This window comes from Rattus norvegicus, chromosome 2, assembly GCF_036323735.1.
Source record: "Rattus norvegicus strain BN/NHsdMcwi chromosome 2, GRCr8, whole genome shotgun sequence".
Classification (NCBI taxonomy): domain Eukaryota; kingdom Metazoa; phylum Chordata; class Mammalia; order Rodentia; family Muridae; genus Rattus; species Rattus norvegicus.
In genome coordinates this window covers 188,677,212-188,694,396 of record NC_086020.1, presented here as the reverse complement: position 1 = coordinate 188,694,396, position 17,185 = coordinate 188,677,212, and the positions used below count along the sequence as shown (strand labels likewise).

Here is a 17,185-nt window from a genome sequence, read left to right as displayed (position 1 = left end):
AAAATACAATTGCTCTAATCCCAGAAGGAGCTAGAGGCCAGAAGGATAAGAAAGTCAAGGTCATTCAAGGTCATCCTTTACTAGGCTCACCTACGCTAAAGCTCTGGGATTGATTTCATTTTCTCGAGCTGCTTGTGGAAGCAGCAGCTGCTCTGGGTAATGCTCCAAGCTGAGTCAGGCTTGGTGACAAACACAGCTCTCTTGTTTCCTCTTTAGTTTCCCATGGCCCTGCTAAGTAGGGAAAGGCCTCTGGGTTGTCCGAACAAGGTGACTGTGAATGTAAAAAGATAAGACGATAAATTCTCCTAATTCCATTTCTGCCTTGAAGATCTCTTCCCTGGGATCTGAGCTGATTTCATAGGACTAGGGCCAGATCCGCTAAGACATTTCAGCAAAAGTTTAGTCTAGCTGGTGAGTTCCTGCTGGTGTCATCAGCCATCATTAATACACACTATTGGGAACTGAGGCAAAGGAAATTTTGTTGGGAGATTCGGGAGTACATATCACAGTCTCTTCCCTTCTCAGTAACTATTTCTTCTTGGACCTTCCCTCAAGCCCCTCCCACCATCATGTGGGGATGGAGCTCAGGGCTGAGTGTGAAAACATTGCCAGTTGTCCAAAGGTACTTTAGGCTCGCTGTGCTGCACCAAGTCACAGCTAAGAGTGTGCAAACTATTTACTCCTCAGTCATGGACCAGTTCCAGGGTGATCTGGGATTTACCTAACGTTCCAGTGCAGGAGTCAGCAACTTCAGCGGACATACACGTATATGTGAGCTAAAGCCCTTGGGAGATCAGATCATGAGTGAGCCCCAGGCATCCAAGGTGGTTTTGAGTTTGCCTTGATCTAATTGAAAGAATGCCCTGGGCTTTCCCACTTAGAAAAAGAGTGTACACAGTTGAGAGGCTTTGGAGATTTTAAGGAGCTGGAAATTTTCAAAGTGTTCAATTTCTTAATGCCTTTAAAATTATACGGGTTTATATTGTGGCGTTAACACACACTTAAAGACAAACAAGAAGGAAAATGCTGTTTTAAACACATTTGTGTGTCACGGACAAGAAATCGATTGTGCTGGTTAGTTTTTGTTTTTCCTATTTGACACCTGGGAAGAGGGAACTTTGAGGAAATGCCTGTACAAGGTTGGCCAGTGGGCAAGTCTGTGAGGCATTTTTCTGATTAACAATTATTGATGGGGGAGAGACCAGTTCACTGTGGTTGGTGCCCTCCTAGGGCAGGTGGTCCTGAGTTAGAAAGCCACAGAGAGCAAGCCCGTAAGCAACATTCCTCCATGGTCAGCCTCTGTGTCAGTTCCTACTCTAGGTTCTCGCCCTGATTTCCTTTCTCTGTGGGCTGTGGTTAAGACAAGGAAGTCATGTAAACCCTTTCCTCCCCAAGCTGTGTTTGGTCATGGTGTTTTTTATCACAACCATAGACAGCAAACTAGGACACACATGTGTGCATATGTACATAAGCAGATAAAGAGAATCTGTGATTTTGAATCTGTGTCTTACTACATAGACCAGGCTAGTCCCAGCCTAGCATTCAACCATAGCAGCCTCTTGTAGCATCCCCCCCCAGCCCTCAACCCCCACTAGACTGTGTTTTTAAAAGCATGAGAGTAAATATTTTATGGCCCTTTGATTTCTGTCACAATTTTTCAGCTTTGTACAAATGTCTCTGCAGACAGTTTGTGTGGACAGTGTGGGTGTAAGCTGCATCCTAGTAAGATTCTACTTACAGAGAGTCAAATGTATGACACATCAAAAAGAAGGCTGAGGCTGATGATATGATAAAAGGCAGGTAGGAATTTAATGACGAATAGCCCATATTGGTTGCTGAACACCAGGATGCTGTCCAAGGAACCATCCTTAAATAAAACAACCTGAAAACAGAGTTCTCACACACACGAGCACACTCACGGACTCTGGAACTCTTGGGATCATTAAACCACTACTTTAACGAACAGATGTAAAATCACACTAAAATGGGAAGTGGGCACAAACTTCAGGAATAGTGCAGATTGTCTATGAACATCATTTTCTTTTATAATTTTCCATTTACTTTTCACATATATGTACAGTCTCTAGACTGTAAAAGAGACCGAGTGGCTCAAAGGACGAACTACCCACCTCCTTCTGTCTCAGAACTAAGTCATTTAAGCTCATAAACGTCTTCAAGTTTCACTTACTAAAGACAGCAAATGAAGCCGGCTTTTGACCAAGTTCCCCAGGAAATAAATAGTACATAGACCTCCAACCCAGCAACCCGCTGGATCAAGGAATCTTTAACCTTTCGAGCATGAACCACAGTCACAAGCGTATCCTGAAAAAACGCTATTCTTCTAAGACTGAAGACAGGGAACGGCCACCTGGGCGATGGAATTTCATGTGATGCAGGCACATTCCCTGAAGAGGAGAAACAGAGTCACATTCTAAATACACCGTTCGAGCACACGTTGGTGGCTGGACAGTTTCTTCCGCTGAGGGCTTTGGCTCAGACAAGGAATAACACAGTAGCTGATTCGCTTATGCCCGGCATAGAAAGAACAAGAGAGAAGTCCTTGGGTTTCTACTGCCATCACTTCATGCCAGCTTGGCTATCCACAACCCTCCAAACCCAATCCCTAAAGCTGCTGTTCTGTAAAACATTTGATAATGGCTATACCGTCTGTAATAATGGTGACAAAAGGCCAAAACAAAACAGAAAGCCGATCAAGTGGCTAAGAAATATATGAAGAATTAAAAGGTGAATTAGATTTCATTGGCACACACTTGAGAGAACTTGAAACAGGGAGGAGGTAGATGTGCATTTAAAATACATATTTAAAAAAAGCTGGTTGTGGTGGGGTCATGGTGGGGTTCCCTGTAATCCCAGCACTCCAGAGGCAGAGGCAGGCGGAGCTCTGAGTCCAAGGCCAGCCTGGTCTACATAGTGAGTTCCAGGACAGCCAGGGGCTATATAAAGAAACCTTGGAGTGGGGGTGGGGAAGGGAGGGATGAGAGAATATTAAGATTGCCTACAAATTGGCTGTGCTCTTTTAAGTAGGTCTCATACACTGGGCATTCAGAGGGCAAGAGTCAGAATAAATAAGGGGCACAGAGTCTGCATGTGTAAATCTTCACTCATGAAAACTGGAAGGGAATTAGTGCTTTGCAAAACTACCCCTATTTCCAACTGTGAACAACAGGAAACAGATTATGTGGACAAAATCAGCAGGTAATATACAAAAGCCCAGATGTTCTCCAGATTTTTAGTGTTCTAAGAATGAAAAAAAAATTAAAAAATAAAAAACAAAAATGCTTCCCTAGAGTCCCCAGAGAAGCTCATCACAAAGATACAAATCATCAAGTATAAATCACTAGCATTCACAGAAACTTGGCTAAAAGTGTAAAAACAATTGTATAGTTTCCCCACCCCACCTTCACCTGTGTCCGACAGTTCAAGATTCCCATGAACAATCTAGGGTAATAAATGTTAGTGAGGAAAACGTTACTGCCTGCCACGACGCTAACTTCTAAAGGCTAATCTAGGGGAGAGATTTTCGGAGTAGGTAACCCAAATCTATACAAGTCATTTGACTACAGTTCCCTACTTGGAATAGAGCACAGTGAGAACACTGGAATCAGGTGACAAAGGCCAGCTTTGTCAATAAGGACATCTTTGGTCCTTCTAGGCTTTAATTTTTCCATCAAGTGTAAGAATGCTCAGTCTTCTTGCTTTATTACATAAATCAGAGTACGTAAGCTATCCTAGGAACCGAGCTTGAGAACACAAAAGGTCAGGCTCCACCATTCATGGTCCTCAGCCTTTCTTTGAAAGGCTTGCCACACTCCTACCCCAGACTTTTCCCAAATCACAGTTTGCAATACTGATTTATCTCACACGCAAGTGAGAAACACTAACAGTCATTAAAAAGCATAAAGCACTCCGTTAAATACAAAAGTGCTATTTTGGCATCTCAGATAACTAGAAAACATTCACTGTTTGTGCTATTTGGCAATTTTGTGTTTCCACCTCTCCCTAACTGTGCACTCCACAAGTACATAGTGTCTGGTACATTGGGGGGCGGAGGGATCTTGTTTGGATCACATCCCTCGTTAATTTGTGGATAAGTTGGGGTTTGTAGGGTCAGGGCACACACATGCAAATGAAGGCATCCCATCCTGTGAACTGGGCTTTCCTGCTCTACACAAAGCCAGCAAAACTGAGCTAGCTGGTTGACTTTTGTGAACAGGTTTCTGAGGCAGACGTTGACAGTCTACTGTTCTCCTGAATCCTACTCTCCAAGTTGAACTGAGACCTGGCAGGCAGGTCCTGACTTACATTGCCCTTGGGGCCATTCCTAGGCACTCGGGACCCTATATGAAGCTTGAGTAGTTTCAGGAATTAGCGAAGAAACAGGTGTAGGAGTTCCTAAGAGATCTGAGAACCAATTTATGTGAATTTCTAAACTCAGTGTTTGCCCTGTGAAGTAACTGTGCAGTTTTTCTGCTCAGTTTCCCCTGGGTGTCTCAAAATAGCAGCTGAGGCTCATAGAAAGGGAACCTTTTCTATAGAGATGAAAAGGGTCGTACTAGAGCTGATGTGAGAGGTTTCAGGACAAACACAGGCTTACCACTCCCCGAAAGTGGGACAGCCTTATTTCTACCCGCGTTTTATTGTACCCCTGTAACTCTAATCAAATTACCTATCCCGGTTCTCACAAGCACGGCAGCCCAACCCTCTCTACAGTCCCAAATGCCTTTCCTCGGGGTCCTCCAAGCGTCTGCTCACCCAAGCTCTTCACTCCTTGCAGTGTGTATTTAAGTAAGCTCTCAAGTCAAGAACCTCTAAGAGTTACTTCGATGGTGGAGGTAGGCACCTCGAAATAACAACTCTTATTAACCGTCCCCTTGGGGGCCCCCAAACACCAAAAGGCTCCCCCAGATACTCTCAGACTGTCTTTCCCGCCCCTTCCCCGACATCTACAGATCAGTAGTCAGATGACTCCTACTGCCACCAGGTTCAGATGCCCGCCCTAGCATAAGTGCAACTTCTGGTGCTGCGCAAGGTGCGTCTTGTAGCGGAAGCCCTTGCCGCAGCCCGTGCACTTGTGAGGCTTGTTGCCGGTGTGGATGCGCCGGTGGCGGATGAGGTGGGAGCTCTGGATGAAGCTCTTGCCGCACTCGAGGCACGTGTAGGGCTTCTCGCCCGTGTGCGTGCGCTGGTGCTGCGTGAGCGTGGAGAAGTCGCTGAAGCGCTTCTCGCACTGGCCGCAGCTGAAGGGCTTCTCCCCGGTGTGCACGCGCAAGTGGTTAACCAGGTGCGAGTTGCGGCCGAAGCCCTTGCCACACTCCCGGCACACGTAGGGCCGCTCGCCCGAGTGCGTGCGCTTGTGCGTGAAGAGGTGCGAGCTCACGCTGAAGGTCTCGCCGCACTCGGAGCACATGTAGGGCTTCTCGCCCGTGTGCACGCGTTGGTGCTTCACCAGGTCCGAGCGCCAGCTGAAGCGCTTGCCGCACTCGCCGCAGCCGTGCGGCTTCTCGCCGGTGTGGATGCGCTGGTGGTTGGCTAGGTGCGAGCGGCGCACGAAACCCTTGCCGCACTCCCCGCACGCGAAGGGCCGCAGCGCCGCCGCCGCCGCCGCCGCAGAGCCCGCGCCGCCCGCCGCCGCGTGCGCGCGCCGGTGGCTGAGCAAGTGCGAACTGAGGCTGAAGGCTTCGCCGCACTCCGGGCACGGGTAGGGCTTCTCGCCCGTGTGCAGGCGCCGGTGCTTGAGCAGGTCGGCGCGCCAGCTGAAGCTCTTGCCGCAGTCGGCGCACAAGTTGGGCCGCTCGCCCGTGTGCAGCCGCAGGTGGTTGGTCAGGTAAGTGTTGCGGCTGAAGCCTTTGCCGCACTCGCCGCAGCGGAAGGGCTTCTCGCGAGGGGGCCGGGCCAACGTCGGCCCCGCCCCGAAGCCGCCGGACACGCCCATGCCCACGCCCATCATCCCCACCACTCCTCCGCACTCCCCAGCCAAACCGAAGGGCTCCAGGCTGGCCATGGCCGCGGCCTCCGCCAGGCGGTGGATGCGCTGGTGCTGTAGGAATGCGGCACCTGGGCTAAAGCTCTCCCCGCAGTCCGGACAGATGGTGGGCGCGTCCATGATGCTGGCCATGAGGCTGTCGAGTTCCCCGAGGTCCACGGCCATGGGGTGATGGAGCCGGTGGAAGCGGCGATAAGCAGGCTTGTCACCCCGGTGTCGACCGCCCAGGGAGAGGTGACGCCTCCAGGGAAGCACCGGAGTAGGCAAAGGCTCTTCCTTCTCTATCAAGCGGTTCTCCCCAGCGCTTTCCTCCTCTTCCTCTTCCTCCTCCTCTTCCTCTCCCTGGGGACTCCGGGTTATGCTATCAGATTCTGACAGTCCTGGGAACAGCGCCATGTCAGCCACACCAGGCTGGTCGTCCTCTTCCTCACGGAGGATAGCCCCTTCTTCCTCACTCAGCAGCCCCTCTGCAACAGACAAGTTGGCAATGGGGTCAACTAGACCTGCTGTGCAAAGGTAATGCTAAGGGAACAGCCAGCTCTACAAGGTGTGTGAGCCAAAGCAGTAATGCCCTTCCCCCAGCTTCCTTACCCCTACCTTTTACTCCAGCCTCTTCCCCACTAGTTTTCTCGGTAAGACTTAAGGACCAGTGTACTCTGCCCCAAGGCCAACTCTTCTGGCAGACCCCGCCTACTAGACAGCCCAGGCTCCGCTCAGCTGAATCGCCTGAAGCCTGAAAATGGCCGGTTTGTACCAGATGGAAAAGTGTAGGAAAATGGGGCAGGGGACATTCTCTGATTCATATTCTCTCTCTCTCTCTCTCTCTCTCTCTCTCTCTCTCTCTCTCTCTCTCTCTCTCTCTCTCTCTCTCTCTCTCTCTCTCTCTCTCCTCTTCCCCCCCCCCTCTACCATACTTTTTAAAGCTAGAGCCTCAAAACACAGAGCAGTAGATTCATAAGGTCCCAGACAGATTCTAAAACAAAAACAAAGACCATTTGGTCAATTTGGGAACAGCTTGAGAGCATGTCCAACCTTTGACATTGCAACACTGTTATCATCTACAAAGTTTGTGCTTGAGAAGCAGTCAAGTCTTAAGAAAAGAATCAGGAGAGCTTGTCTCTAAAGCACTGGTTCTCCTTCCTGATGCTGTGACCCTTTAATACAGTTCCTCATGTTGTCATGACCTCCAACCATAAAATTATTTCCCTTGCTACTTCATAACTGCAATTTTGCTACTGTCGTAAAGTATCATGTATATATCCGATGGTTTTCTGATGGTTTCAGGCAACCCCAGTGAACTGGTCATTAGACAAGCCCCGGGGGTCGAGACCCACAGATTGAGAACCACTGAGCTACACTAATGTACATGCATGAGAACCAAATTTTGATGCCCAGAACTTACAAAACGGGGGCACCTCTTCTTTTCTCCATCTTTTGTTCGCTGAGGAGGAGAGGTCACAAGGGTAGGGGAACAAACATGGGAGAACTAGGAAGTGACTGTGATGGGTACATGATGTGACATTCCAAAACAGTCAATAAAAATATTATGTGAGGGAAAACAGCCAAGTGGGGTGGCTCATGTTTGTAATTCTTAGGGAGGCAGAGAGGCAGCTCTCCCTGGGGCTTGCTGGTCTGCCAACCTAGCCGACTTTGGTGAGCTCTAGGACAACGAGACCCCATCTCAAAATTCAAGTTAGATGACTCCTAAGGAATAATGGCCAAGGATGATCTCTGACACACACAACAATCCACACATGCACACATGCACACACAATCCCAGGTTTTAATTACATTTATAATTGTGTGTTGGAGCATTCACTGCTGTTCTCAGTAGCAGGTTGCACACACCTGTGAGCAAACTGAACCCAGCATTAGTGACGGAGGGATGATAGGTAAGGGATGACAAGCAGCCAGAACAGGTAAGACCAAGTTAGAAGCTGACAGAAGACATATACCTGTTAGGCTGTGGTTGCTTCCTCCTCAAGCAGAGGGCTTTTGTTTACTGTGGAGGAGGAGAGGAGCAGGAAGTCTGGGACTGTCATAGGGAAAGGAGTGTAAGCACACACTCCTGGCTGGACAGGATGTCAGCTCTTTTTCTGTCCATGCTGTGAGTCCTGAACAGGACAAAGCAACCAATACCCAAGGACAGAAACAAGGAAGTGACCAGAGACCCAGAATTTGCTTTCAGGTCAGAAATAGCAAGGGTGGTAACCAGGAACTAGGGCACTTGGGTAATTAGCCTCATGAACACAGGTAGGTCACTTAACCACCAAATTTGAGTATCTGAAGACGAAAATGATGATTTAACTAGAAGTATCAATGTACTTCACCCAGCACTGTGCTAAGTCACTCTTGAAATCACACACACACACACACACACACACACACACACACACGTATGTATATGTGTGTATGTATGTATGTATGTATGTATGTATATGTAAGAATGTGAATTTGTGTTCCAAGTACAGGTACCTGCAGCAATGAAGACATTGGGTCCCCTGGAACTCATTCCAGGTAGTTATGAGTGGAATGATATGGGTGCTTAGAACTGAACCCAGGTCTTCTGCAAGAGCAATATGCACCCTTAACCACTGAGCCATCTCTCCAGGCTCCTAAGTCACTGCTTAAATCCAAGGCATCATGTTACTCCCCCAACATCTGTGAGATGGGGCCCAGTATTGCCTGCCATCCCACTGTAATGTTGTTACAAGTGATCTGTAGCAAGGAGCAGCACACATGAGTGTCCCTTTACTTGTACTTACCAGCATGGCCTCAGCGGTGGTATTAAAGGAACGGATACTCATGGCACCAACATTAGGAAAGCCAAGTCAGTTGGGAATCCTTCTCAATGGCCTCCAGAGAGCCCGCCCCTAGGTCCCCAGGATACTGGCCCTGGTTATATGCCAGTGGAATCCAATGTAAATGTGAATTCACAACCTCAGAGGATACTCAAGTCTTCTCACCTGAACAGACAGTGGACACTATGTCCCTCTCTGGTGGGTCCCCTCTTAGGTCATCATCCTGTGGGTTGGAATCCAACTCCTGCTCCAGGTGGCCTCTCTCTTCTGTGTCCTGTGGATTAGAGCCCACTCCTCTTTCTTCTGGGTCTCCTTCTTGGTCCTCGGAGTTCTCAAAGTCTGAACCCATGCCTCTGTCTTCAGAAGACTGGTCTGCACACACCCCCAGATTATCTTCCTGTTCCATCCAGCAAGAGAGGGAGCAAGGAGGGAAGCAAGGTCCCTGCTCAGACAAAACACAGAGAAGGAAAGGTTCTATCAACCTGGACTCAAGCTTTTACTACATGTGGTATTGATTTCTCCATCCAATAAAACATGTAGAGTTGCAAGTTCCAGCAACAAGTCAACTCACTCCCTGTCACAGGCACACTGAGGGTAAAATAAACAACAACGTAACTAACGTAGGGCATTTGGGTAGGTGAGGAACAATGGCCACATCCTGTGACCACATGCCACCACCCATGGGACCAAAACTAGATCAGTTCAGTCTATGAAGAAAATGTCTGAATATACATTTATGACTTAACATTGACGTAAACATTGCTCTTTTTGTTTGTCTGTTTCATTTTTACTTTAGTCCATGGTGCAGAGGGATTGAACCTATGACCGAAAGGACTACTGAGTTATATCTCCAGCTATTCAGTTATTATGTGGAAGCAAGGGCTTCCTAAGTTACCTTGAACTCACTCTGTAGCCCAGATAGGTCTTGAACTTTGTGCCTTCTGCCTCAGTCTCCTGAGTGGCTGGGATTCTAGATCTATGACATTTTTCCTGAACCTTTTGTGTTTATTGAGCTTCCTGACTCTGTGCTTGCCACTGACACATGGAACCACCGCAGACCATGCCTACCTGGTCACACACTGAATGTGGGGTTTGATGTTTACAGCCTCCTTGGTATAAAACGTCAGCGCTTCTCCTGCTAGTGGCTTGGGGGTAGAAAGGCTATCATGGCATAATAAACCCTAGACCACTCTGGATACCTCCAAACACTGTCCCTAGAAGAGGAAAAACCATTTCTATGGCTGAAGAAAAGAAAAGAAAAGAAAAGAAAAGAAAGAAAGAGAGAGAGGGAGGGAGGGAGGGAGAGAGAGGAGGGAGGAAGGAAGGAAGGAAGAAAGAAAGAAAGAAAGAAAGAGAGGAAGGAAGGAAGGAAGAAAGAAAGAAAGAAAGAAGAAAAGCCCTAATAACAATTCTCCCTAGTCCATGAAACTTCGAGTGTAGACAGGAAGCTAGTTTTGCTATCTATCCCATTCTTCCTCCATTTTGGGAAGCCTGCCCTCCATAAGCCTGAAACATTCTTACAAGTATTTAGCTCGTTAGGGGAGGCCCTTTAGGGAGCCAGAGGGAAAGAACACTCAGTACACAAGAAGGACAAACATCAATATGGCAACTCCTTATCTAAGACTACACTGTTTTCCAAGGCCCGCTCAAGCTGCTTTGTGACAAGGCTCAGCTGTATCTTTAGAAGAAGAAAGCCAAGATAATGGGAACTGTGGCGGACTTGTTGGAAGCAAAAGCCTGCTGTGTTACAAGCCACAGTCACAGTCTGAACTGTATTCAGTGTGGTATGTCGGTTTAGACAAACTTGAAACATGTATCCGGGACTACAGGTAATCCTCCTACAAAGGAGGAGGAGGAAGAAGAGGAGGAGGAGGAGGAAGAGGAAGAGGAGGAGGAGGAAGAGGAGGAGGAGGAGGAGGAGGAGGAGGAGGAGGAGGAAGAGGAGGAGGCCCAGCAGCATCTGACTCTGAAGCCCCCTGTGGATGTCCCGTTTGCATTTCAATGCAAAGTCTGCCATGTCAACACTGGGAAATTGAACCCAAAATCATTAGTTTCTGCCATCGATCATGTTTGCAGCTTAGCTCAAGGAAGGAAAGGCACATCAAAGTCAAGGATCTTGATCTGTGGTTCGAAGGACACCACTGTCTAAGCAATCCCCAGAGAGGACTGCAAGAATAAGGCTGCAGACTTGATCCCTTGCTTAGGGAGGAGTGGCTGGAGACCAATCACAGGTACATCTTCATAGGGTACTTGCCTATTAAGCACAACACAAACCCTGAGTTGAATCCCTGGCACCGCCCAGAACCGATGTGTCCATGTGTAAATGTGAGCCCAGCACTCAGGAGGTGGAGGCAGGAGGATCAGAATGTCAAACAGTGAGTCAGAGGGCAGCTGGGCTACAGGGGAGACCATGTCTCAAAAACAGAAAATGCTAAAACGTAAAGAGCAAAGGAAGGTACGGTGAGCAAGAGTGTCCCATCCTTGGCAAGGAGGTTCCCTCCTCTACCCAGGCCTTCCCTGGTGTGAAAAGCAGGGGTTGTGCATAGAAGAGATCCCTCCCCGGGGTCAGGGGGGCCCAAGGGAAGTCAACTAGCCTCTCATAGGTTCAGTCTCATCAGTGGAAAGAGGGTAGTGCTACTTAACCTTTCTCACAGGGAGGGCATCAGAAGGAAACTAAAAAGCACTTTGGAAAACATCAGAGAGAGTCGTTAGTGCTCTCAGCCCCTGAGCTTCGCTGCTGTGAAGTGTGTGCATTGTTTCCCTTGGCACGCCTCTCGGAGAAACAGCAGCTCACTACGATTTGGGCAGACACACTACACACCTTTCTTCGTGGTGCTGATATACTCACTCCTTAGCATGTAAAGATTGAGCCCCTCCCTCAAATGCCCTGGAGAAGCTGCTGTGTCCAAACTTAGTCAACAGCAGCATGCAGGGCGGGTGGAGTCCTTTGAAGGGGAGACCCACTACACTGCCAAGTTTCAAAGGAAGAAAGGGATATTATTATAGTCGTGAACCTTCTCGGAGGTGAATTCCACATGAGACTTCTGTCCCCAGTCACACTGAACATCATTTTTTCGCCTTCTGGAGGTTAGACTCAACAGTCAGGTACATCCCTTGAATCTGCACATATAGTGCACCTGAGGGTGGTGGTGGGGGATGGGGCTCATGCAAGGCAAGTTTTGCCAATGTGGCTTATTGGTTTGCTAGTGGGAGGGGTTAAGAGAGGTTTCTGACTGCAGCAAGAGAAAAGGGGTTTATCCCAAAACTAAAGTGGCAACTGCAGCCCATCTCCCTGAAGTGTGGAGCTTGGTGCTCCAACCTGGCAAGAAAGGAGGACAGCTTCTTGGACAACAGGAAGCAGAGGACGCCCTGGTTGGTGACTTCCTGTGCCCCCAGAGATCAGATCAAATACTCTAACTTCAAAGAGAGCCACTCTGAATTCACTGGACTGCCACACTCAATCAAGGCAGGCTCTGAGTTCTAAAAGAAATCCTTCCTCATCCTCACCACAAGGGGAGGGAGGGTTAAGAAGGCTCTGGAAAAGAGAAGAGCCCCCTTTCACCCAAATCGCCAATGTTAGCAGATTTGTTTTAAAACGCCTTATGTTAGCAGGAGTCTTGAAGTCTATGCCTGCTGCCCTCACCACCACCCCCCTCACTCATCCCCTTACCCTCCCAACACACACACAGACCTGCAATGTCAAGACTCAATTCCACTCACACCATCCCATCCTGGATTGTAAGAAGCTATCAGGCAATGGTCGAAGCCATTTAGAAGTAACGATAGGTGTTCACGATACGTCACTTAATAAAAAGCTACAGCTGGTTTTTAAAATATCTCATTTTTGTTAATATAGAGAGAGGAGTGTGTAGGTTAACACATGTATACACAGGCTCAGAAAGAAAGGTCAGGAGCTCATCATTAAAATATCAACCACCACTGGGTCACCTCTTGGAGGCTTCTGGCTGTTAATGCTTATCTTACCAAAACCCAAGGATACAGGCTATGTCCGACTTCCCAGACAAGAAACAAGAACAGAAGAGATTAAAGCAAGGGCCCACAGTGGTGATCTGTAGTTCACCTAGTCCACCTTGTAAGGCGGATTGAGATCCAGGCCACCTTCTCAGACAGCTGCTGGTACTTTGGGAGATCTCGCCATTTTTGTATGCATCTGCTTTTCCTACAGTAAACACGTATTTTTTTTTTTAAAAAAAAACCAGAAAAACAGTTGTCTTTATTTTCAGTATAATCAAATATGTTAATGAAAAAACTGTGATTATTCTAGAAGCAACAAAACCACAAGCGGAACACCTGGGGTTCTGTCACTCCTGAGGACTTAGCTTTCAGAAGTGCTGTCCATTCACTCACTGCGGGGTAACTGGAGTGTCAGCTGGGCGCCAGCAGACACTCAGCCACATTGTTCCAACTCCTTTCCTACTCATTCTCAAAAAACTAGCAACATTTTTCTGGGGGGGAGGGGAGTGCTCGGCGCTCATTACTGGATAATGAGTAGGCAGCAGGGCAGAGTGATCACTTTGTAGTCAGACTGACCCATGCTTCAACTGTCTGCTCCCAGCCAGCTACCTGACTTCCTGTGAGTCACATGACTTGGACGTGGTCTACTTCTGTGTCCACAAAAAACAAGAATGTTCCCACCTATTCACAGGGTCATTCTAAGAGCCTGACAAATTACCATTTGTTAAAGCTGATGCCACCTTAGAATTTATAATGTATTACTTTATTACAAAGTTCCAGGTACTTGACTTAAACATTTGCTCAGTAAACTAAAGTCACTGTCCATGGCTATGCTCCCTGGGAATGCATTATTCAGGCAGAACTTCCCTCAGCCTTACTGCTGTTAATAAACAACTCAGCATGTGATGACAAGAACGAAGCTGTAGGTGTTGCTGAAGGGAGCTGGATATAGGGTGAACAGTTGGTAGTTGCTAAAATATCCATCTTGAGCACAGAACTTGGGTCTAAAGCTAAACGGAGGAGTGGGTGTATGGCTTAGCACGCCCCATTCGCACTATCGCTAAAGGAGCCCGCTCCCCCATAAGAACAGAGAGGAAGATAATAAGGGAAAAGGGAGTCGTCCAGCAGGAAAACTCAACCCCACATCTAGTTCTCAGGGCTCAGAGGCAAAGGAGCAGCAAGTGCTGATGGGACCGAGTCCCAGGTGCAGCCAGCACCACCACTGTGCTGTGTGTCCCACCCCTGCTTCTAAGAGTTTGAATGTGGGAGGTGGAGGGCAGATGGAAGGCAGGTGGGGGGCAGGTGGAGAGATGGCTCAACAGTTCAGAGCACTGGCCACTCTTTGAGAGGACCCAAGTTCAATTCTCAGCAACTCACAGATGTCTGTAACTCCATTTCTAGGGAATCTGCTACAAACATACATGCAATAAAAGTAAATAATTAAAAAAAAAGAGTTTGGATGTGTCCAAGTCCTTGACAACCAGGTTAGTTGATTAATAGAAGCACTAATTAAATTCTACTTTGTCAATCCACCACCACCTTCATACAGCCTTTCTCTTAAAGACTGAGCCAGGCACCTCCCCAACACTGTTTAAACCCAAGTTTCTAAAATTTATATATTTCCATGTCCCTTGCTCCTCCTCTATGGCCCCAGCTTTTAAAAATGTTAATATCCTTAAATTAACCAGCAATATGCTCAAGAGCTTAACTCATCTAAAAGATGTCTGAAACGCCCATCAGTGCACCTGGAAGATACTTCTAGAGTGGGGGAAACATGATCAGGTAGCTTTGGGGATTTTATTGTTGTGTTATATGTTAACAACGTGATCTGTGTCTAAGGCTGGCCTTGAGCTCCCTACATAGTCAAAACTAATCCTGAGTTTCTGGTCCTGAGATTACAAGTACTATCTGCCAGACTTATGCAGCCCTGAGACCCAAACCCAGGCGGTCAGGCATGCTTCACAAGCACTCAGTCAACGGGGGTGCATTCCTGCCCACCACGTATCTCTATAAAAAGGAACAGGAGGAGAAGACTGGAGCAGAGAGGAGAGGAAGCCAGGAGAGCTGGAAATCAGACTTTGACCTGAGTTTACCGACATATTTAGCCCCCTCTAGAGCTACCAGGGTTCTGCCCCTTTATAGACCAGATATAACTTCCTACAGATGGGCAGTGAAGCCCATACCACCCTCCCCCCCTTCGCAGACTTTAGAGAGAGAAAGGAAGGCCAGAAACAGCACCAACTGACAAAGCACTAGCAACAAAGAAACAAAGCACCCCACAGTGGCATCCAGAACCCTCCCGCTCGCTTGCCCCTCTGCTGCTCGGGGACAGCTCCTGCCCGCCCCATAGCGATCAGAGACCAGCTATGATAGTCCCAGGCTGGGAGGCAGCGTCTCATTTGATTAGACTTATACAACTTACCATACTGTTGGTCCAGTCCCTCTCCATTGACCCTACAACCATCAGGAAAATGCGTTACTCATTACATGTGTTAAGAATACCACGGGGCAGTGGTGGTGCATCCCTTTAGTTCCAGCACTCGGGAAGCAGAGGCAGGGGGATCTCTGTAAATTTGAGACCAGCCTGTTCTACAGAGTGAGTCCCAGGACAGCCAGGGCTACACAGAGAAACCTCTACTAGAAACACAAAACAGAACAAAACAAAACAAAACAGAAAACAAACACTGATTATGTGGACCATCCCCTAGATAGAGTTAAGACTCACCTGTATCACAGCAAATGGGGACGGCTGGCAAGAAAACCTGTGACTCAGAAGAGGCAGGCTAATCCTGGAGCCTTCTGCCTACTCCCTCAGACTCTGGGTGGACAGGAGTCATGTGCTAAGGACACTGCCAGGTGGCAAGTGGCCAGGCCAGCAGAGCTGTCTTGTCAGGGAAAGGAAGTGCTCTCTGGGCAGGAGGCCAGGAGTGGCTCCATTCAGCAGCCTCCAGACTGAAGCGCCCTTCCTGTCTCCTACTCATCTCAGGGCCCCTTCCTTACCTCCTCAAGAGTAAGCCAGAAATCCAGCGGTAGCATCTAGAAGCTTCTTCCTGCTGCTTCCCACGGCCCTGACCCACCACTCTCTCCCCAGGGATAGTACAAGGGTCCAAGCAAAGACACCCGATTTGGGGAAAAAAAAAAAAAAAAAAAAAAAAAAACCTCCAGGCAGGGTTCAGGACAGGCAGTGAGGCAGTGAAATCCAACTGGGGACTGCAAGGGTTAATCATTTGCCCATCTTCATCAGCAATCAAATCAAAGAGTTAACAGTCCAATGGCTTCTTGGAGGAGGATGTTCTCAGAGGCCTGCATCTTTACTGACCAGCTCACAGGGCAATAAGTCAGACACCTTACTGGACAGGCAATGTCTGTGGTGAACAAGAAGCAGCTTCGTCACCCTCTTCCCATGTGTCACATTCAAAGAGGGCAATGGACCCAGACCTTGGCTGGCTTTCACAGACCACCCAGCCCTCAGTGCCAGAGTCCCGAGTGGCAGGCTGCTGAGCGAAGTGGACCTTAGTTCCAGACAGAGAACAGCAAAACATGCCTGCCACTAAGTACTGACCACTCTCCAGACAGAAGCCAGAGTAATCTGGTTTCTGATCTGTAGTTACTGCCCTTTCACCCATGTGCTCACACATGTGCATGTGTGCGAGAGCGCGTGCACCCCAGACAAACACAGAAAACCGCACAATGTCCTTAGGAGCATTCCTGGCCGTTACCTCAGACAGGACCCCTTAGCGAGCGCAGCCTGTCACACCTGCCAAGCCTCCACCATGTGACCACTGCACAAACCCCTGTAGACAAAGTAAGAATTAGTGGGATGCAGAGACAGATGGAATGAAAGTTCAGATGAGAAGCTGGACAAGCACACCTTAATTCCAGCATTTGGAGGGCTGAGGCAGGAGGCCAGCCTGGACTACCCAGTGAGACCCTGACTCAAGATGAAACCGTTCACCATGCTCATGCAGACATCTGTCCATCCATAGGCTCTGTTTTACTGAGTAGAACCGTCTACCTGATGTACAGAAACTCTACTCTGTCCTCAGGAGGCTCTGCCCACACCTGCTTAGCAACTGGCTTCTCTGTGCAATGTGTTTCACGGACTCGAGGACCTTGAAAATCTCTTCAACTTTTATGAGAACAAATAGAGGCTGTGAAAGAGCAATGGCGGTGGCTAGAGACAAACAGGCAGAAAGTTAGAAGAGGTAGGTCCCAAATCTCTGTCTCCTGACTGATCCCGCCAACAACCTTTACATCCCTTTAATACAAAATACCACTTAAAAACAGACAGCCAGGGCCAGGCGTGGCAGCACACTCCTATGACCTTGCCATGGGTAGGCTGAGTCAGGGGGATTGAGATTTTTTTTTTTTTGGTTCTTTTTTTCGGAGCTGGGGACCGAACCCA

At 48.3% G+C, this 17,185-nt stretch overlaps 1 protein-coding gene across 3 annotated transcripts in view; it reads right to left on the bottom strand.

The window, feature by feature from the left end:
- Window positions 1–1,785: 1,785 nt before the first annotated feature.
- The window catches only part of Zfp697 (zinc finger protein 697), a 33,318-nt gene continuing 17,918 nt past the window's right edge, over window positions 1,786–17,185 (bottom strand). The window contains exons 2-4 of one of the 3 annotated variants that reach the window (XM_039102059.2): window positions 16,500–16,574; window positions 8,971–9,247; window positions 1,786–6,471 (exon numbers count right to left, since the gene is read on the bottom strand). In XM_039102059.2, the coding sequence (XP_038957987.1) occupies window positions 5,018–6,471; window positions 8,971–9,211 (1,695 nt within the window). In that variant the 5' untranslated portion in view covers window positions 9,212–9,247; window positions 16,500–16,574 and the 3' untranslated portion in view covers window positions 1,786–5,017. Of the gene's footprint in view, window positions 6,472–8,970; window positions 9,248–15,505; window positions 15,876–16,499; window positions 16,575–17,185 lie in introns of those variants that run through there. The other 2 variants (XM_006233007.5, NM_001412549.1) reach the window with 2 other exon arrangements.